Below are 20,633 nucleotides of genomic sequence, written 5' to 3'. Positions count from 1 at the left end.
CTGTGCTCACCTGTGCCCTCTGTACCCACCTGTGCCCCCCTGTACCCCCCTGTACCCCCCTGTCCCTCACCTGTACCCACCTGTCCCTCACCTGTGCTCACCTGTGCCCTCTGTGCCCACCCTTACCCACCCTTACCCCCCTGTGCCCACCTGTCCCTCACCTGTCCCTCACCTGTGCCCCCCTGTGCCCACCTGTGCCTTCTGTGCCCACCCTTACCCACCCTTACCCCCCTGTGCCCACCTGTACCCACCTGTCCCTCACCTGTGCCCTCTGTCCCTCACCTGTCCCTCACCTGTGCCCTCTGTGCCCTCTGTCCCTCACCTGTGCCCACCTGTGCCCACCTGTGCCCACCTGTCCCTCACCTGTGCCCACCTGTGCCCCTCTGTGCCCCTCTGTGCCCACCTGTCCCTCACCTGTCCCTCACCTGTCCCTCACCTGTGCTCTCTGTGCCCACCTGTACCCCCCTGTGCCCTCTGTGCCCACCTGTCCCTCCCCTGTCCCTCACCTGTGCCCTCTGTCCCTCACCTGTGCCCACCTGTGCCCTCTGTGCCCTCTGTCCCTCACCTGTGCCCACCTGTGCCCTCTGTCCCTCACCTGTCCCTCACCTGTCCCTCACCTGTGCCCACCTGTGCCCTCTGTCCCTCACCTGTGCCCTCTGTCCCTCACCTGTGCCCACCTGTCCCTCACCTGTGCTCGCCTGTACCCACCTGTGCCCACCTGTCCCTCACCTGTACCTCACCTGTGCCCACCTGTGCCCTCTGTGCCCACCTGTGCCCTCTGTGCCCACCTGTGCCCTCTGTGCCCACCTGTGCCCTCTGTACCCTCTGTGCCCACCTGTCCCTCACCTGTACCTCACCTGTGCCCACCTGTGCCCTCTGTGCCCACCTGTGCCCTCTGTCCCTCACCTGTCCCTCACCTGTGCCCTCTGTGCTCACCTGTCCCTCCCCTGTCCCTCACCTGTGCCCACCTATGCCCACCTGTACCCACCTGTACCCACCTATGCCCACCTGTGCCCTCTGTCCCTCACCTGTGCCAACCTGTGCCCACCTGTGCCCTCTGTCCCTCACCTGTCCCTCACCTGTACCCACCTGTGCCCTCTGTGCCCTCTGTCCCTCACCTGTCCCTCACCTGTGCCCACCTGTGCCCACCTGTGCCCTCTGTGCCTCACCTATGCCCACCTGTGCCCACCTGTGCCCACCTGTGCCCTCTGTGCCCTCCCCGCAGGCTATGACGTCATCGCGCAGGCGCAGTCGGGCACAGGTAAAACCGCCACCTTCGCCATCTCCATCCTGCAGCAGGTGGAGCTGGAGCTCAAGGCCACGCAGGCGCTCGTGCTGGCGCCCACCCGCGAGCTGGCCCAGCAGGTACCAGTATGGACCAGTATGGACCAGTATGGACCAGTATGAACCGGTATGAACCGGTACGGACCGGTACGGACCAGTTCAAACCGGGTCAAAGTTCCCCAAACTGGTGCTGGTGTCCATGGGGCGCCCCCTAGTGGCTGCCCCCCCGCACCTGTGCGGGCACCAGTATGAACCAGTATGGACCAGTATGGACCAGTATGAACCAGTATGGACCAGTATAAACCGGTATGAACCAGTACGGACCAGTATAAACCGGTATGGACCAGTACGAACGAGTTGGGATGGGTTTAAACCAATACAGACCGGTACAAACTGGTTTAAAGTGGTATAAATTACTCTAAACCAGTCCAAACTGGTATGAACTGGTAGGGACCAGTAAAAACCAGTATGAAGTGGTATAACCGGTGTAAACCAGTATGGACCAGTACAAACGAGTTGGGATGGGTTTAAACCAGTACAGACCAGTACAAACCAGTATAAATTGGTGTATTTTGCTCTAAATGGGTCCAAACTGGTATGAACCAGTGTGGACCAGTAAGAACCAGTATAAAGTGGTATAACCAGTATAAACCAGTATGGACCGGTATAAACTGGTGTAGATTATTGCAAACTGGTACAAACTAGTGTAGACCAGTATAACCAGTATAAACCAGTATGGACCGATATAAACTGGTATAGATTATTGCAAACTGCTACAAACTAGTGTAGACCAGTGTAACCAGTATAAACCAGTATGGACCGGTATAAACTGGTATGAATTATTCCAAACCAGTGTAACCAGTATAAACCTGTGTGGACCGGTATGAACCAGTATAAACTGGTATAAATTAGTACAAACCGCTCCAAACCAGTATAAACCAGTATAACCCACTCCAAACCGTTTTAATCCAATTTCACTTAGCTGAAAACGGTCCAAACCTGTATAAACCAGTATGGACCAGTATAAACCAGTATGGACCAGTATAAACTGATACAAATTAGTGCGAACCAATCCAAACCAGTATAAACCAGTTCTGACCAATGCAAACCAGTCCAGATCGGTCCAAACCAGTATAACCCAGTCCTGACCAGTATAAACCGGTATAACCCAGTCCAAACCAGTTCAGACTGGTCCATAACCGTCCGACCTGGTTCAAACCAGTATAACCCAGTATAACCCAGTCCAAACCAGTATAACCCAGTCCAGGCTGGTCCGTCCCAGTCCAAACCAGTCCAAACCAGTTCAAACCAGTTCCCCGCCGCCTGGGCAGGGCGGGGCCCGCTGGCCCCGGTCCCGAATCCGGCGGGGGCAGAGCAAAAGCGGCTCCCAGTTCATCCCAGTCCGGACCAGTGGCCGAACTGGTTCATGCCTGGGCCACACCCCCGGCGCCGATGACGTCACCGATGACGTCACCGATGACGTCGTCGCCGCCAGGGCGGGAAACGCGGCTGGAAAATGGGGGAAATTTGGGGTTTTTGGGGGGTTTTGGTTTGGGATCGAGCCTGGGGTGGGGGAGGGGAGAGCCCGGGGGGGGGGTTGGGGGAATTTTTGGGGATTTTGGGGGAATTCTTGGGGATTTGAGAATTTTTGGGGAGTTTTTGGGGGTTTTTGGGGAATTTTTGGGGATTTTGGGGGAATTTTTGGGGATTTTGGAGGAATTCTTGGGGATTTTGGGGGAATTTTTGTGGAGTTTTTGGGATTTTTTGGGATTTTTTGGGGAATTTTTGGGGATTTTGGGGGAATTTTTGGGCATTTTGGGGAATTTTTGGGGATTTTGGGGGAATTCTTGGAGATTTGGGAATTTTTGGGGAGTTTTTGGGGTTTTTTGGGGAATTTTTGGGGATTTCAGGAAATTTTTTTTATTTTTGGGGATTTTGGGGGAATTTTTAGGGATTTGGGAGAATTCTTGGGGATTTTTTGGGGATTTTTGGGGATTGCTGAGGGTTTTTTTGGGGAATTTTTGGGGATTTTGGGGGAATTTTTGGGCGTTTTAGGGATTTGAGAGAATTTTTGGGGATTTCGGGGGAATTCTTGGGGATTTTGGGACCTTCAAGGGGAAATTTCTGGGGGAGTTCCATCGAATTCCGGGGGATTTTGGGGCTTTGAGGGGAATTTTGGGCGTTTGTGGGGTTTTTTTAGGAGGAATTTGGGGCGAATTCGGAGATTTTGGGGGAAATTTGTGGGGTTTTGTTTATGGGGGTTTTTTTGAGGGAATTTTGGGGATTTTTGGATAAGATCAAAAATGGGGGGTTGGGGGTTTTTCAGGAAGGAAACTTCGGGGTTTTTTTTCTGTGGAATTTTGGGGTTTTGGGGGAAATTTTGGGGGTTTTTTTTCCGTAGGAATTTTTTGGGTGTTTTTTAGGGGATTTTGGGGTTTTTGTGGAATTGGGGTTTTTGGGGTTTTTTTTTTTTTGGTAACTTTGAGGTTTTTGGGGTTTTTTGGGGGAGGTTTTGGGGCTTCCAGAGGGGTTTTCGGGGTGGTTTTGCCGTTGATGACGTCACCGATGACGTCACAGCTGCAGGAGGTTCGGGGGGGCCTCGTCTGGGTGCCAGAATTGGGGATTTTTATGGGATTTTAGGGGTTTTTTCAGGAATTTGAGGGTTTTAGGGGGGGTTGGGGCTTTTGGGGGGCTCTTTTCACCCCTGATCTCATTGATGACCTCACTGATGACATCAGCGATGACGTCACAGACCCAGAAAGTCCCCACAGGGGGGGTTCTGGAGCCAATTTGGGGCTGAAAAGCGGGATTTTTATAAACGGGGTTTTTACCATTTCCAGTGGGATTTTGGGCCGGGGATTTTGGAATTTGGGGTTTTCCGGGCTGCTCTTTCCGCTGATGACATCAGCGATGACATCACAGACCCGGAAGCTCCCCACAAGGGGGATCCCAGAGCAGATTTGGGGTTGAAAAGCGGGATTTTTATAAAGGGGATTTCCACCATTTCCAGTGGGATTTTGGGCCGGGGATTTTGGGATTCGGGGTTTTCCGGGCTGCTCTTTCTGCTGATGACATCAGCGATGACGTCACAGATCCAGAAGGTGGTGATGGCGCTCGGGGACTACATGGGGGCCTCGTGCCACGCCTGCATCGGCGGCACCAACGTCCGAGCCGAGGTGCAGAAGCTGCAGCTCGAGGCCCCGCACGTCGTCGTGGGCACCCCGGGCCGCGTGTTCGACATGCTCAACCGCCGGTATCTGTGTGAGTGACCCAAAAACCCCGAAATTCACCCCAAAAACGGCACCGGCCGCCCCGAAAACCCCCAAAGAACGGGAGAAAACGGCCCCAAAATGAGTGAAATGTGCTTTAAAATGGGTTAAAATGGGATAAAACTGCTCAAAATCGGGTCTGGGATGGCTGAACTGCCGGTATCTGTGTGAGTGACCCAAAAACCCCAAAATTCACCCCAAAAACGGCACCGGCCGCCCCGAAAACCCCCAAAGAACGGGAGAAAACGGCCCCAAAATGGGTGAAATGTGCTTTAAAATGGCTTAAAATGGGATAAAACTGCTCGAAATCGGGTCTGGGATGGCTCAACCGCCGGTATCTGTGTGAGTGACCCAAAAACCCCAAAATTCACCCCAAAAACGGCACCGGCCGCCCCGAAAACCCCCAAAGAACGGGAGAAAACGGCCCCAAAATGGGTAAAATGCGCTTTAAAATGGGTTAGAACAGCTCGAAATCGGGTCTGGGATGGCTCAACCGCCGGTATCTGTGTGAGTGACCCAAAAACCCCGAAATTCACCCCAAAAACGGCACCAGCCACCCCGAAAACCCCCGGGAATGCTCCTAAAATACTTAGAAATGGCTAAAAATGGGTGAAATGTGCTTTAAAATGGGATAAAACGGTTCCAAATCGGGTCTGGGGTGGCTGAAGTGCCGGTATCTGTGTGAGTGACCCCGAAAACGCCGAAATTCACCCCAAAAACGGCGTCAGCGACCTCAAAACCCCCCAAATTTACCAAAATCCACCCTAAAATACCCAAGTTCGGTGTTTTTCACTCAGAAAAATCCCAGATTTTGGAGGTTTTCGGGATGAGCTGACCCTGGGGGAGGGGGGTTGGTCCCTAATTTGGGGTGAGAGTCCCAATTTTAGGGGTTTTTAGTTCAAAAATCCCAAATTTTGGTTTTTTTTTTTTTTATTTTGGGGGGGATTTCCCATTTTTTGGGGTCTGGAATTTTGGGAGGAGTCGGGAATTGGGGGAATTTGGGAATTTTGGGGTCCCCCCGTGATGAGCTGCGTGTCACCTGACCCCGGGGGGGGTCCCGGCCCCGCGTCCTGCCCGGCCCCGACCCCAAAACCCCCGGGGGCTGATCAGCGCCAGGGCTGAGGGGGCCCCCCAAAATCACCCCAAATCACCCCAAATCCAGCCTGCGAACCCCAAAAAACCCCAAAATCACCCCAAATCCAGCTTGGGAACCCCAAAAAACTCCAAAATCCAGCCTGGAAACCCCAAAATCACCCCAAAATCACCCCAAATCACCCCAAAATCACCCCAAAATCCAGCCTGGGATCCCCCAAAAACCCCAAAATCCCCCAAATTCAGCCTGGGAACCCCAAAAAACCCCAAAATCATCCCAAATCCAGCTTGGGAACCCCAAAAAACTCCAAAATCCAGCCTGGAAACCCCAAAATCACCCCAAAATCACCCCAAATCACCCCAAAATCACCCCAAAATCCAGCCTGGGATCCCCCAAAAACCCCAAAATCACCCCAAATTCAGCTTGGGAACCCCAAAAAACTCCAAAATCCAGCTTGGAAACCCCAAAATCCAGCCTGGGATCCCCCAAAATCACCCCAAATCACCCCAAATCCAGCCTGCGAACCCCAAAATCACCCAAAATCACCCCAAAATCCAGCCTGCGAACCCCAAAAAACTCCAAAATCCAGCCTGGAAACCCCAAAATCACCCCAAAATCACCCCAAAATCCAGCCTGGGATCCCCCAAAAACCCCAAAATCCCCCAAATTCAGCCTGGGAACCCCAAAAACCCCAAAATCACCTCAAATTCAGATTGGGAACCCCAAAATCACCCCAAATTCAGCTTGGGAACCCCAAAAAACTCCAAAATCCAGCTTGGAAACCCCAAAATCCAGCCTGGGATCCCCCCAAAATCACCCCAAATCACCCCAAATCCAGCCTGGGAACCCCAAAATCACCCCAAAATCCAGCCCGGGAACCCCCAAAATCACCCCAAATCACCCCAAAATCACCCCAAATCCAGCCTGCGAACCCCAAAAAACCCCAAAATCACCCCAAATCCAGCCTGGAAACCCCAAAATCACCCCAAAATCACCCCAAAATCACCCCAAAATCCAGCCTGGGATCCCCCAAAAACCCCAAAATCACCCCAAAATCACCCCAAATTCAGATTGGGAACCCCAAAATCACCCCAAATTCAGCTTGGGAACCCCAAAAAACTCCAAAATCCAGCCTGGAAACTCCAAAATCCAGCCTGGGATCCCCCAAAATCACCCCAAATCACCCCAAAATCACCCCAAATCCAGCCTGCGAACCCCAAAAAACCCCAAAATCACCCCAAATCCAGCTTGGGAACCCCAAAAAACCCCAAAATCCAGCCTGGAAACCCCAAAATCACCCCAAAATCACCCCAAAATCCAGCCTGGAAACCCCAAAATCCAGCCTGGGATCCCCCAAAATCACCCCAAATCACCCCAAAATCACCCCAAATCCAGCCTGCGAACCCCAAAAAACCCCAAAAAACCCCAAAATCACCCCAAATCCAGCTTGGGATCCTCCAAAAAACTCCAAAATCCAGCCTGGAAACCCCAAAATCACCCCAAAATCACCCCAAATCACCCCAAAATCACCCCAAAATCCAGCCTGGGATCCCCCAAAAACCCCAAAATCCCCCAAATTCAGCCTGGGAACCCCAAAAACCCCAAAATTCCCCCAAATTCAGATTGGGAACCCCAAAATCACCCCAAAATCACCCCAAATTCAGCCTGGGAACCCCAAAAACCCCAAAATCACCCCAAAATCACCCCAAATTCAGCTTGGGAACCCCAAAAAACCCCAAAATCACCCCAAAATCACCCCAAATTCAGCTTGGGAACCCCAAAAAACTCCAAAATCCAGCCTGGAAACCCCAAAATCCAGCCTGGGATCCCCCAAAATCACCCCAAATCACCCCAAAATCACCCCAAATCCAGCCTGCGAACCCCAAAAAACCCCAAAATCACCCCAAAATCACCCCAAATCCAGCTTGGGAACCCCAAAAAACTCCAAAATCCAGCCTGGAAACCCCAAAATCACCCCAAAATCACCCAAAATCACCCCAAAATCACCCCAAAATCCAGCCTGGGATCCCCCAAAAACCCCAAAATCCCCCAAATTCAGCCTGGGAACCCCAAAAACCCCAAAATCACCCCAAATTCAGATTGGGAACCCCAAAATCACCCCAAATTCAGCTTGGGAACCCCAAAAAACTCCAAAATCCAGCCTGGAAACTCCAAAATCCAGCCTGGGATCCCCCAAAATCACCCCAAATCACCCCAAAATCACCCCAAATCCAGCCTGCGAACCCCAAAAAACCCCAAAATCACCCCAAATCCAGCTTGGGAACCCCAAAAAACTCCAAAATCCAGCCTGGAAACCCCAAAATCACCCCAAAATCACCCAAAATCACCCAAAATCACCCCAAAATCCAGCCTGGGATCCCCCAAAAACCCCAAAATCCCCAAAATCTCCAAAAATTCTCCCCAAATCCCCAAAAATTCTCTCAAAATCCCCAAAAATTCCCCCAAAATCTCCAAAAATTCCTCCAAAATGTCCAAAAATTCCTCAAAATCCCAAAAATTCCTCCAAAATCCCAAAAAATTCCCCAAAATCCCCAAAAATTCCCCCAAATCCCTAAAAATCCCCCAAAATCCTTAAAAATTCCTCCAAAATCCCCAAAAATTCCCCAAAATCCCAAAAAATTCCTCCGAGTTCCCCAAAAATTCCCCCAAAATTCCTCCCAGATCCCCCAAAATTCTCCCCAAATCCCCAGAAATTCCCCCAAAATCCCCAAAATTCCCCCAAAACTCCCTCCAAAGATTCCCTTAAAATCCCCATTTCCCCTTCTTGGGAATCCCCAAACTCCCCCTAAAAAACCAAAAAACAACAAAACAACCAAAAAAAAAAAAAAAAAAAAACAACCAAATCCTCTCAGCCCCGCCCCCAACCACCCTCGGGATCCCACCGAGACCGTGGGAATTGCCCAAAATCCCGTTTTTTAGCCCCAAAATTCATCAAGATGTTCGTGCTGGACGAGGCGGACGAGATGCTGAGCCGGGGCTTCAAGGACCAAATCTACGACATCTTCCAGAAGCTGAGCGGGAACACGCAGGTGGGGGGGCCCCAAATCACCCCAAAATTCCCCCCAAAAAAAATCCCGAAAAAAAAAACCCCCAAAAAGACCCAAAAATCGAGGAATTCGCACCAAAAAAAAAAACCCCAAAAAAAAACCCCCGGAGGGGCGGCGTGCGCACAGCGCCCCCTGGCGGCCGCGGTGGGTACCGGGCGGTTTGGGGAATTTTGGGGGATTTTGGGAGGATTTGGGGAATTTTGGGGGTTTTTGGGAGGATTTGGGGAATTTTGGGGGGGTTTTTTTTTGGGGAATTTTGGGGGGTTTGGGGTTCCTGGAATATCCCACGGGAATTTTGGGGGTTTTTAATGGAATTTTGGGGTTTTTAAATTGAATTTTGGGGGGATTTTAAGCAGGGGGGATTTGGGGGAGTTGAGGAGTTTTTGGGGGATTTTGGGGGGATTTTTGGGATTTTTTTGGGGAATTTTGGGGGGTTTGGGGTTCCTGGAATATCCTACGGGAATTTTGGGGGTTTTTAATGGAATTTTGGGGTTTTTAAATTGAATTTTGGGGGGTTTTAAGCAGGGGGGATTTGGGGGAGTTGAGGAGTTTTTGGGGGATTTTGGGGGGATTTTTGGGAAATTTTTTTTGGGAATTTTGGGGGGTTTGGGGTTCCTGGAATATCCCATGGGAATTTTGGGGGTTTTAATTGAATTTTGGGGGCTTTGGTGGGGGGAGTTTTGGGGTTTTTAATGGAATTTTGGGGGTTTTTAATGGAATTTTGGGGGGATTTTAAGCAGGGGGGAATTTGGGGGAGTTGAGGAGTTTTTGGGGGATTTTGGGGGGATTTTTGGGATTTTTTTGGGGAATTTTGGGGGGGTTTGGGGTTCCTGGAATATCCTACGGGAATTTTGGGGGTTTTTAATGGAATTTTGGGGTTTTTAAATTGAATTTTGGGGGGTTTTAAGCAGGGGGGATTTGGGGGAGTTGAGGAGTTTTTGGGGGATTTTGGTGGGATTTTTGGGATTTTTTTTGGGAAATTTTGGGGGGTTTGGGGTTCCTGGAATATCCTGCGGGAATTTTGGGGGTTTTTAATGGAATTTTGGGGTTTTTAAATTGAATTTTGGGGGGATTTTAAGCAGGGGGGATTTGGGGCAGTTGAGGAGTTTTTGGGGGATTTTGGTGGGATTTTTGGGATTTTTTTGGGGGAATTTTGGGGGGTTTGGGGTTCCTGGAATGTCCCACGGGAATTTTGGGGGTTTTAATTGAATTTTGGGGGCTTTGGTGGGGGGAGTTTTGGGGTTTTTAATGGAATTTTGGGGGTTTTTAATGGAATTTGGGGGGGGATTTTAAGCAGGGGGGATTTGGGGGAGTTGAGGAGTTTTTGGGGGATTTTGGGGGGATTTTTGGGATTTTTTTGGGGGAATTTTGGGGGGTTTGAGGTTCCTGGAATATCCCATGGGAATTTTGGGGGTTTTTAATGGAATTTTGGGGTTTTTAAATTGAATTTGGGGGGGATTTTAAGCAGGGGGGATTTGGGGGAGTTGAGGAGTTTTTGGGGGATTTTGGGGGGATTTTTGGGATTTTTTTGGGGGAATTTTGGGGGGTTTGAGGTTCCTGGAATATCCCATGGGAATTTTGGGGGTTTTTAATGGAATTTTGGGGTTTTTAAATTGAATTTTGGGGGTTTTTGGGGGGTTTTAAGCAGGGGGGATTTGGGGGAGTTGAGGAGTTTTTGGGGGATTTTGGGGGGGATTTTTTGGGAATTTTGGGGGGGTTTGGGGTTCCTGGAATATCCCATGGGAATTTTGGGGGTTTTAATTGAATTTTGGGGGCTTTGGTGGGGGGAGTTTTGGGGTTTTTAATGGAATTTTGGGGGTTTTTAATGGAATTTTGGGGGGGATTTTAAGCAGGGGGGATTTGGGGGAGTTGAGGAGTTTTTGGGGGGATTTTTGGGATTTTTGGGGGATTTTGGGAGGGCTTGGGGCTCCTAAAGGGGGGTTTGGGGTTCCTGGAACATCCCTGCGGAATTTTGGGGGGTTTGGGGGGGATTTTTGGGGGGATTTTGGGGAATTCAGGGGTTTCTGGGGAGGTTTTTTTGGGAATTTTTGGGGAGGTTTTGGGGTTCCTCGGGGGAATTTGGGGTCTCTGGAAATTCCCGGGGGGGGCCCTAAAGAGGATTTGGGGTGAAATTCCGGGATTTTGGGAGGGATTTGGGATCTCCTGGGTCAATTTTTGGGTTCCTTTTTGGTTTTGGGGAGAGGTTTGGGGTCCCTGGGGGATTTTTGGGGGTCCCTGGGGGATTTTTGGGATTTTCTGGGGGGAATTTTGGGCTCCCGAGTCCAATTTTGGGGTCCCAATCCCATTTTTGGGCTCCCTAATTAATTTTAGGAAGCCTTCGGTCGCTTTTAGGGGATCCTGGTCAGAATTTTGGGGTGGTTTGGGGGATTTTTGGGGTCCTGACCCCGTTTTTGGCGGTTTTGGACCCATTTTGGGGGTCCTTGGCCAAAATTGGGGTTTCCTGTGAGGTTTTTGGGGGTCCTGACCCCTTTTTAGGAGTTATGACCTCATTTTTAGGGGGTCCCTTGGCACTTTTAGGGGTTTTGGGGTTGATTCTGGGTTTTTTGGGGTCCCTTTCCCATTTCTTGAGGTCCTGAGCCAATTTTTTTTTTGGGTTTTGCCCATTTTTTGGGGTTCTGACCCCATTTTTGGGGTGTCCGGCCCCGCAGGTGGTGCTGGGGTGGAATTTAGGAGTTCCCACCTCAGATTTTGGGGTTTCCTGGTTGATTTTAGGGTTTCCAGGCTGGGATTTGGGGCTTTTTTGGGGTCCCAAACCCATTTTTTGGGGTTCCAAACCCATTTTTTGGGGTCCTGCTCCCGTTTTAGGAGATTCCTGTGGAATTTTGGAGCTCCTCGATGCCTTTTTTGGCTTCCTGGGGGTGGTTTTGGGGTTTTTCTGGCCGGCTGAGCCCGTTTTGGGCGATCCTGACCCCATTTTTGGGAGTCCCTTCCCCATTTTTGGGGTCCCCTCCCCATTTTTTGGGCTCCAAACCCCGTTTTAGGCCATTCCTGGGCCCTTTTGGGGCTCCCTGAGGGTTTTTTGGGGCGATTCCTGGCGGCTTTTCCCTCTTCCCGAGGGTGCTCCCGGGGCTTTTTTGGCTTCCCAGACCCATTTTTTGGGGTCCCATATCTGTTTTTTGGGGTCCCAAATCCGTTTTTTGGGGTTCTGACCCCATTTTTGGGGTGTCCGGCCCCGCAGGTGGTGCTGGGGTGGATTTTAGGGGTTCCCACCTCAGATTTTGGGGTTTCCTGGTCGATTTTAGGGTTTCCAGGCTGGGATTTGGGGCTTTTTTGGGGTCCCAAACCCATTTTTTGGGGTCCCAAGCCCATTTTTTGGGGTCCTAAGCCCATTTTTTGGGGTCCCAAAGCCATTTCTTGGGGTCCCAAACCTGTTTCTTGGGGTCCCAAGCCCATTTTTTGGGGTCCCAAACCCGTTTTTTGGGGTCCCAAAGCCATTTTTTGGGGTCCCAAACCCGTTTCTTGGGGTCCCAAACCCGTTTCTTGGGGTCCCAAACCCATTTTTTGGGGTCCCGAACCCGTTTTTTGGGGTCCCGAACCCGTTTTTTGGGGTCCCAAACCCGTTTTTTGGGGTCCCAAACCCGTTTCTTGGGGTCCCAAACCCATTTTTTGGGGTCCCGAACCCGTTTTTTGGGGTCCCAAAGCCGTTTTTGGGGTCCCTGCCCCGTTCCTCGGGGCGCTGACCCCGCTCCGGGGGGTGTCCGGCCCCGCAGGTGGTGCTGCTGTCGGCCACGATGCCGCTGGACGTGCTGGAGGTCACCAAGAAGTTCATGAGGGACCCGATCCGGATCCTGGTCAAGAAGGAGGAGCTGACCCTGGAGGGGATCCGGCAGTTCTACATCAACGTCGAGAGGGAGGTGGGATTTGGGGGCTGGGGTCGTCAGCTGGGCTTGGGGGGGGATTTGGGGTGGATTTGGGGGAGTTTAGGGCAGATTTGGGGGGATTTGGGGTGGATTTAGGGGGTTTTAGGGCAGATTTGGGGGGATTTGGGGGGATTTGGGGGAGTTTAGGGCAGATTTGGGGGGATTTGGGGTGGATTTGGGGGAGTTTAGGGCAGATTTGGGGGGATTTGGGGGAGTTTAGGGCAGATTTGGGGGGATTTGGGGTGGATTTGGGGGAGTTTAGGGCAGATTTGGGGGGATTTGGGGGGATTTGGGGGAGTTTAGGGCAGATTTGGGGGATTTAGGGTGGTTTTGGTTGGATTTGAGGTGGTTTGGGGTGGATTTGGGGGAGTTTAGGGCAGATTTGGGGGGATTTGGGGGGATTTGGGGGAGTTTAGGGCAGATTTGGGGGGATTTGGGGTGGATTTGGGGGAGTTTAGGGCAGATTTGGGGGGATTTGGGGTGGATTTGGGGGAGTTTAGGGCAGATTTGGGGGGATTTGGGGGAGTTTAGGGCAGATTTGGGGGGATTTGGGGTGGTTTTGGTGGATTTGAGGTGGTTTGGGGTGGATTTGGGGGATTTTAGGGCAGATTTGGGGGGATTTGGGGTGGATTTGGGGGAGTTTAGGGCAGATTTGGGGGATTTAGGGTGGTTTTGGTTGGATTTGAGGTGGTTTGGGGTGGATTTGGGGGAGTTTAGGGCAGATTTGGGGGGATTTGGGGTGGATTTGGGGGAGTTTAGGGCAGATTTGGGGGATTTGGGGTGGTTTTGGTTGGATTTGAGGTGGTTTGGGGTGGATTTGGGGGAGTTTAGGGCAGATTTGGGGGGATTTGGGGTGGATTTGGGGGAGTTTAGGGCAGATTTGGGGGGATTTGGGGTGGTTTTGGTTGGATTTGAAGTGGTTTGGGGTGGATTTAGGGGATTTTAGGGCAGATTTGGGGGGATTTGGGGTGGATTTGGGGGAGTTTAGGGCAGATTTGGGGGGATTTGGGGTGGATTTGGGGGAGTTTAGGGCAGATTTGGGGTGGTTTGGGGTGGTTTTGGTGGATTTGAGGTGGTTTGGGGTGGATTTGGGGGATTTTAGGGCAGATTTGGGGGGATTTGGGGTGGATTTGGGGGACTTTAGGGCAGATTTGGGGGGATTTGGGGTGGATTTGGGGGAGTTTAGGGCAGATTTGGGGGGATTTGGGGGAGTTTAGGGCAGATTTGGGGTGGTTTTGGGGGAGTTTAGGGCAGATTTGGGGGATTTAGGGTGGTTTTGGTTGGATTTGAGGTGGTTTGGGGTGGATTTGGGGGATTTTAGGGCAGATTTGGGGGGATTTGGGGTGGATTTGGGGGAGTTTAGGGCAGATTTGGGGGGATTTGGGGTGGATTTGGGGGATTTTAGGGCAGATTTGGGGTGGTTTGGGGTGGTTTTCGTTGGATTTGAGGTGGTTTGGGGTGGATTTGGGGGATTTTAGGGCAGATTTGGGGGGATTTGGGGTGGATTTGGGGGATTTTAGGGCAGATTTGGGGTGGTTTGGTGTGGTTTTGGTTGGATTTGAGGTGGTTTGGGGTGGATTTGGGGGAGTTTAGGGCAGATTTGGGGGGATTTGGGGTGGATTTGGGGGAGTTTAGGGCAGATTTGGGGTGGTTTGGGGTGGTTTTGGTTGGATTTGAGGTGGTTTGGGGTGGATTTAGGGGATTTTAGGGCAGATTTGGGGGGATTTGGGGTGGATTTAGGGGATTTTGGGGCAGATTTGGGGGATTTGGGGTGGATTTAGGGGAGTTTAGGGCAGATTTGGGGGGATTTGGGGTGGATTTAGGGGGTTTTAGGGCAGATTTGGGGGGATTTGGGGGAGTTTAGGGCAGATTTGGGGGATTTGGGGTGGATTTGGGGGAGTTTAGGGCAGATTTGGGGGGATTTGGGGTGGATTTGGGGGAGTTTAGGGCAGATTTGGGGGATTTGGGGTGGTTTTGGTTGGATTTGAGGTGTCCGGGGTGGATTAGGGGTGGATTTAGGGGATTTTAGGGCAGATTTGGGGGGATTTGGGGTGGATTTAGGGGATTTTGGGGCAGATTTGGGGTGGTTGGGGGTGGGTTTGGGGTGGATTTAGGGGATTTTGGGGCAGATTTGGGGAATTTGGGGTGGATTTAGGGGATTTTGGGGCAGGTTTGGGGGATTTGGTGGCTCAGGAGATGGGCATTGGTTGAAGTCGCGTCTGGGGTTGGGTTTGGGGGCTTTTGGGTCCAGGTTTGGGGGGTTTCCGGTCACTTTGGGGTCATTCTGGGGTACTTCAGGCCAGTTTTGGGGTGGTTTGGGGCAGTTTCGGGTCAGAGCCCTCCCCCAGTCCCCTCCCCCACCCCCGCATGGTCTCAGGATTTGTGGGGTGGCCCCGTGGCCCCCCCGCAGTGACCCCATGCCAGAGTGACCCCCCCGGACCATGGGCTGCCCCTCCCCCCGTGGGGACGGCCCCTGAGCGGGGGGGACAGGGCCGGCGGGGGAGGGGCGGTCGGGGTCAGGTGTGGTCAGTTGGGGTCACTTCCGGTCAGTTTGGGGTCAGTTCCGGTCAGCTCTGGTCAGTTTGGGGTCAGTTGTGGTCATTTGGGGTCAGTTGTGGTCAATTCCAGTCAGTTTGGGGTCACTTCCGGTCAGTTTGAGATCACTTCTGGTCAGTTTGAGGTCACTTCCGGTCAGTTTGGGGTCAGTTGTGGTCATTTGGGGTCAGTTTTGGTCAGTTTGGGGTCAGTTCTGGTCAGTTTGGGGCCACTTCCGGTCAGTTTGGGGTCAGCTCTGGTCAGTTTGGGGTCAGCTCTGGTCAGTTTGGGGCCACTTCCGGTCAGTTTGGGGTCAGTTCTGGTCAGTTTGGGGTCACTTCCGGTCAGTTTGGGGCCACTTCCGGTCAGTTTGGGGTCCGTTCTGGTCAGTTTGGGGTCACTTCCGGTCAGTTTGGGGCCACTTCCGGTCAGTTTGGGGTCAGCTGTGGTCACTGTTGGTCAGTTGGTCACTCGGGGCTGGGTCAGTTGTGGGTCATTCTCAGGCCACGGCTGGGTCACTTCTTGGCTCTGGATTGGATTGGTCAGTTCAGGATTGCTGCTGGTCAGTGGTCACTCGGTGGTCACTCAGCAGTCACTCACTGGCCAGTGGTCACTCAGGGTCACTCAGTGGTCACTCAGGGTCACTCAGCGGTCACTCAGCGGTCACTCAGGGTCACTCAGCGGTCACTCAGCGGTCACTCAGTGGTCATTTGTCGGTGTCGGGGTCACTCCTGGCTCCGTTTTGGGTCCGTTTTTGCCCCTTTATTGCTCGGCTGCGGCTCTGTACCGGTCACTCACTGGTCACTCACTGGTCACTCACTGGTCACTCACTGGTCAGTGGTCACTCAGGGTCACTCAGCGGTCAGTCAGTGGTCACTCAGGGTCACTCAGTGGTCACTCTCCGGCCAGGAGTGGAAGCTGGACCCGCTGTGTCACCTTGGGGTCACTCCTGGCTCTGTTTTGGGTCCGTTTTCGCCCCTTTATTGCTTGGCTGTGGCTCTGTACCGGTCGCTCACTGGTCCCTCACTGGTCAGTGGTCACTCAGTGGTCACTCAGGGTCACTCAGTGGTCACTCAGGGTCACTCTCCGGCCAGGAGTGGAAGCTGGACCCGCTGTGTGACCTTGGGGTCACTCCTGGCTCCGTTTTGGGTCCGTTTTCGCCCCTTTGTTGCTCGGCTGTGGCTCTGTACTGGTCACTCAGTGGTCACTCACTGGTCACTCACTGGTCAGTGGTCACTCAGGGTCACTCAGCGGTCACTCAGTGGTCATTTGTCGGTGTCACCTTGGGGTCACTCCTGGCTCCGTTTTGGGTCCGTTTTCGCCCCTTTATTGCTCGGCTGTGGCTCTGTACCGGTCACTCACTGGTCACTCACTGGTCACTCACTGGTCGCTCACTGGCCAGTGGTCACTCAGCGGTCACTCAGTGGTCACTCAGTGGTCACTCAGGGTCACTCAGTGGTCACTCAGTGGTCATTTGTTGTTGTCGCCTGGGGGGAGTGACCCCATTTTGGGTCCGTTTTCGCCCCTTTATTGCTCGGCTGTGGCTCTGTACCGGTCCCTCACTGGTCACTCACTGGCCAGTGGTCACTCAGCGGTCACTCAGTGGTCACTCAGGGTCACTCAGGGTCACTCAGCGGTCACTCAGTGGTCATTTGTCGGTGTCACCTTGGGGTCACTCCTGGCTCCATTTTGGGTCCGTTTTTGCCCCTTTATTGCTTGGCTGTGGCTCTGTACTGGTCACTCACTGGTCACTCACTGGTCAGTGGTCACTCAGTGGTCACTCAGGGTCACTCAGTGGTCACTCAGGGTCACTCTCCGGCCAGGAGTGGAAGCTGGACCCGCTGTGTGACCTTGGGGTCACTCCTGGCTCCATTTTGGGTCCGTTTTCGCCCCTTTATTGCTCGGCTGTGGCTCTGTACTGGTCACTCACTGGTCACTCACTGGTCACTCACTGGTCACTCACTGGCCAGTGGTCACTCAGCGGTCACTCAGGGTCACTCAGTGGTCACTCAGGGTCACTCAGGGTCACTCAGCGGTCACTCAGTGGTCATTTGTCGGTGTCACCTTGGGGTCACTCCTGGCTCTGTTTTGGGTCCGTTTTCGCCCCTTTATTGCTCGGCTGTGGCTCTGTACTGGTCACTCACTGGTCACTCACTGGTCACTCACTGGCCAGTGGTCACTCAGGGTCACTCAGGGTCACTCAGTGGTCACTCAGTGGTCACTCAGGGTCACTCAGCGGTCACTCAGGGTCACTCAGCGGTCACTCAGTGGTCATTTGTCGGTGTCACCTTGGGGTCACTCCTGGCTCCGTTTTGGGTCCGTTTTCGCCCCTTTATTGCTCGGCTGCGGCTCTGTACCGGTCACTCACTGGTCACTCACTGGTCACTCACTGGTCACTCACTGGTCAGTGGTCACTCAGGGTCACTCAGCGGTCAGTCAGTGGTCACTCAGGGTCACTCAGTGGTCACTCTCCGGCCAGGAGTGGAAGCTGGACCCGCTGTGTCACCTTGGGGTCACTCCTGGCTCTGTTTTGGGTCCGTTTTCGCCCCTTTATTGCTTGGCTGTGGCTCTGTACCGGTCGCTCACTGGTCCCTCACTGGTCAGTGGTCACTCAGTGGTCACTCAGGGTCACTCAGTGGTCACTCAGGGTCACTCTCCGGCCAGGAGTGGAAGCTGGACCCGCTGTGTGACCTTGGGGTCACTCCTGGCTCCGTTTTGGGTCCGTTTTCGCCCCTTTGTTGCTCGGCTGTGGCTCTGTACTGGTCACTCAGTGGTCACTCACTGGTCACTCACTGGTCAGTGGTCACTCAGGGTCACTCAGCGGTCACTCAGTGGTCATTTGTCGGTGTCACCTTGGGGTCACTCCTGGCTCCGTTTTGGGTCCGTTTTCGCCCCTTTATTGCTCGGCTGTGGCTCTGTACCGGTCACTCACTGGTCACTCACTGGTCACTCACTGGTCGCTCACTGGCCAGTGGTCACTCAGCGGTCACTCAGTGGTCACTCAGTGGTCACTCAGGGTCACTCAGTGGTCACTCAGTGGTCATTTGTTGTTGTCGCCTGGGGGGAGTGACCCCATTTTGGGTCCGTTTTCGCCCCTTTATTGCTCGGCTGTGGCTCTGTACCGGTCCCTCACTGGTCACTCACTGGCCAGTGGTCACTCAGCGGTCACTCAGTGGTCACTCAGGGTCACTCAGGGTCACTCAGCGGTCACTCAGTGGTCATTTGTCGGTGTCACCTTGGGGTCACTCCTGGCTCCATTTTGGGTCCGTTTTTGCCCCTTTATTGCTTGGCTGTGGCTCTGTACTGGTCACTCACTGGTCACTCACTGGTCAGTGGTCACTCAGTGGTCACTCAGGGTCACTCAGTGGTCACTCAGGGTCACTCTCCGGCCAGGAGTGGAAGCTGGACCCGCTGTGTGACCTTGGGGTCACTCCTGGCTCCATTTTGGGTCCGTTTTCGCCCCTTTATTGCTCGGCTGTGGCTCTGTACTGGTCACTCACTGGTCACTCACTGGTCACTCACTGGTCACTCACTGGCCAGTGGTCACTCAGCGGTCACTCAGGGTCACTCAGTGGTCACTCAGGGTCACTCAGGGTCACTCAGCGGTCACTCAGTGGTCATTTGTCGGTGTCACCTTGGGGTCACTCCTGGCTCTGTTTTGGGTCCGTTTTCGCCCCTTTATTGCTCGGCTGTGGCTCTGTACTGGTCACTCACTGGTCACTCACTGGTCACTCACTGGCCAGTGGTCACTCAGGGTCACTCAGGGTCACTCAGTGGTCACTCAGTGGTCACTCAGGGTCACTCAGCGGTCACTCAGGGTCACTCAGCGGTCACTCAGTGGTCATTTGTCGGTGTCACCTTGGGGTCACTCCTGGCTCCGTTTTGGGTCCGTTTTCGCCCCTTTATTGCTCGGCTGTGGCTCTGTACCGGTCACTCACTGGTCACTCACTGGTCACTCACTGGTCGCTCACTGGTCACTCACTGGTCGCTCACTGGCCAGCGGTCACTCAGCGGTCACTCAGGGTCACTCAGTGGTCACTCAGGGTCACTCAGTGGTCACTCTCCGGCCAGGAGTGGAAGCTGGACCCGCTGTGTCACCTTGGGGTCACTCCTGGCTCCGTTTTGGGTCCGTTTTCGCCCCTTTGTTGCTTGGCTGTGGCTCTGTACCGGTCCCTCACTGGTCAGTGGTCACTCAGCGGTCACTCAGTGGTCACTCAGCGGTCACTCTCCGGCCAGGAGTGGAAGCTGGACCCGCTGTGTGACCTTGGGGTCACTCCTGGCTCCGTTTTGGGTCCGTTTTTGCCCCTTTATTGCTCGGCTGTGGCTCTGTACCGGTCGCTCACTGGTCAGTGGTCACTCAGTGGTCACTCAGTGGTCACTCAGCGGTCACTCTCCGGCCAGGAGTGGAAGCTGGACACGCTGTGTGACCTGTACGAGACGCTGACCATCACGCAGGCCGTCATCTTCATCAACACGCGCCGCAAGGTGGACTGGCTGACGGAGAAGATGCACGCGCGCGACTTCACCGTCTCCGCCATGGTGGGGGAGGGGCGGCCCCGGCTTTGGGGCCAAATCGGGCAAAATCGGGGACCCCCGGGGGTGGGGGAGGGGCGTCAAGTTTTTGGGGAAATCCCGGGGGTTTGGGGGTTTTTTTTTTGGGGGGGGTGGGGGAGGGGTTGGGATTTGGTGGGGAATGCCTGGGATTTTGGGGGGTTTTGGGGGTTTTTTTCAGGAGTTTTGGGGCAGGAATTTTGAGGGGGTGGGGGAGGGGCCCAGGGCTTCAAATTTGGGGGGAAATCCCTGGGATTTGGGTGGGGTTTTTTTTAAAGAAATTAAGGCGGGATTTTCTCGGGGTGGGGGAGGGGCCACACCCCGAATTTGGGAGGGGCGTGGGGTGCACGGTTTGGGGGGGAAATGGGAATTTTTCAGGGGTGGGGGAGGGGCCGAGCCCAAAATTTCAGGAGGATTATGGAAAAACGGGGGTGAAAAAACCGGGAATTTGGAGAGGGGGAAAAATGGGGGGTGGGGGAGGGGCCTGAGAGTGGGGGAGGGGCAAGGGGAGGTGGGGGAGGAAGAAATCCCCAAATTTGGGGCGTCCTGGGGCTGAAATTTGGGGGAAAAAACCGCGGGGTTTGGAGGGGTGGGGGAGGGGCCAGCGCTGAGGCCGCCCCTCCCCCACCCCAGCACGGGGACATGGACCAGAAGGAGCGTGACGTCATCATGCGGGAATTCCGGAGCGGATCCAGCCGGGTCCTGATCACCACCGACCTCCTGGTCAGCGCCCGCCCCTCCCCCACCCCCCCGAGAAAATCCCGCCCCAATTCCCTAAAAAAAACCCCAAATTCCCGGGATTTCCCCCCAAATTTGAGGCCCTGGGCCCCTCCCCCACCTCATCAAAATTCCTGCCCCAAATTCCCCAAAAACGCCTGAAAAAATCCCCAAAATTCCCGGGATTTCCCCCAAATTTGAGGCCCTGGGCCCCTCCCCCACCTCATCAAAATTC

At 53.5% G+C, this 20,633-nt stretch overlaps 1 protein-coding gene across 1 annotated transcript in view; it reads left to right on the top strand.

Moving 5' to 3' along the window:
* Positions 1-20,633, top strand: part of EIF4A1 (eukaryotic translation initiation factor 4A1) — a gene marked incomplete at both ends in the record, with an annotated part of 29,660 nt that overhangs the window by 2,715 nt on the left and 6,312 nt on the right. The window contains 6 exons of the mRNA XM_082300533.1: positions 1,226-1,365; positions 4,377-4,545; positions 8,587-8,696; positions 12,446-12,589; positions 19,532-19,669; positions 20,315-20,404. Of these exons, the coding sequence (XP_082156659.1) occupies positions 1,226-1,365; positions 4,377-4,545; positions 8,587-8,696; positions 12,446-12,589; positions 19,532-19,669; positions 20,315-20,404 (791 nt within the window). The remainder of the gene's footprint in view (positions 1-1,225; positions 1,366-4,376; positions 4,546-8,586; positions 8,697-12,445; positions 12,590-19,531; positions 19,670-20,314; positions 20,405-20,633) is intronic.

This window comes from Coloeus monedula (assembly GCF_965178545.1).
Source record: "Coloeus monedula genome assembly, chromosome: 40".
In the NCBI taxonomy this organism is placed as follows: Eukaryota; Metazoa; Chordata; class Aves; order Passeriformes; family Corvidae; genus Coloeus; species Coloeus monedula.
This window is presented reverse-complemented; position numbering and strand designations above follow the sequence as displayed.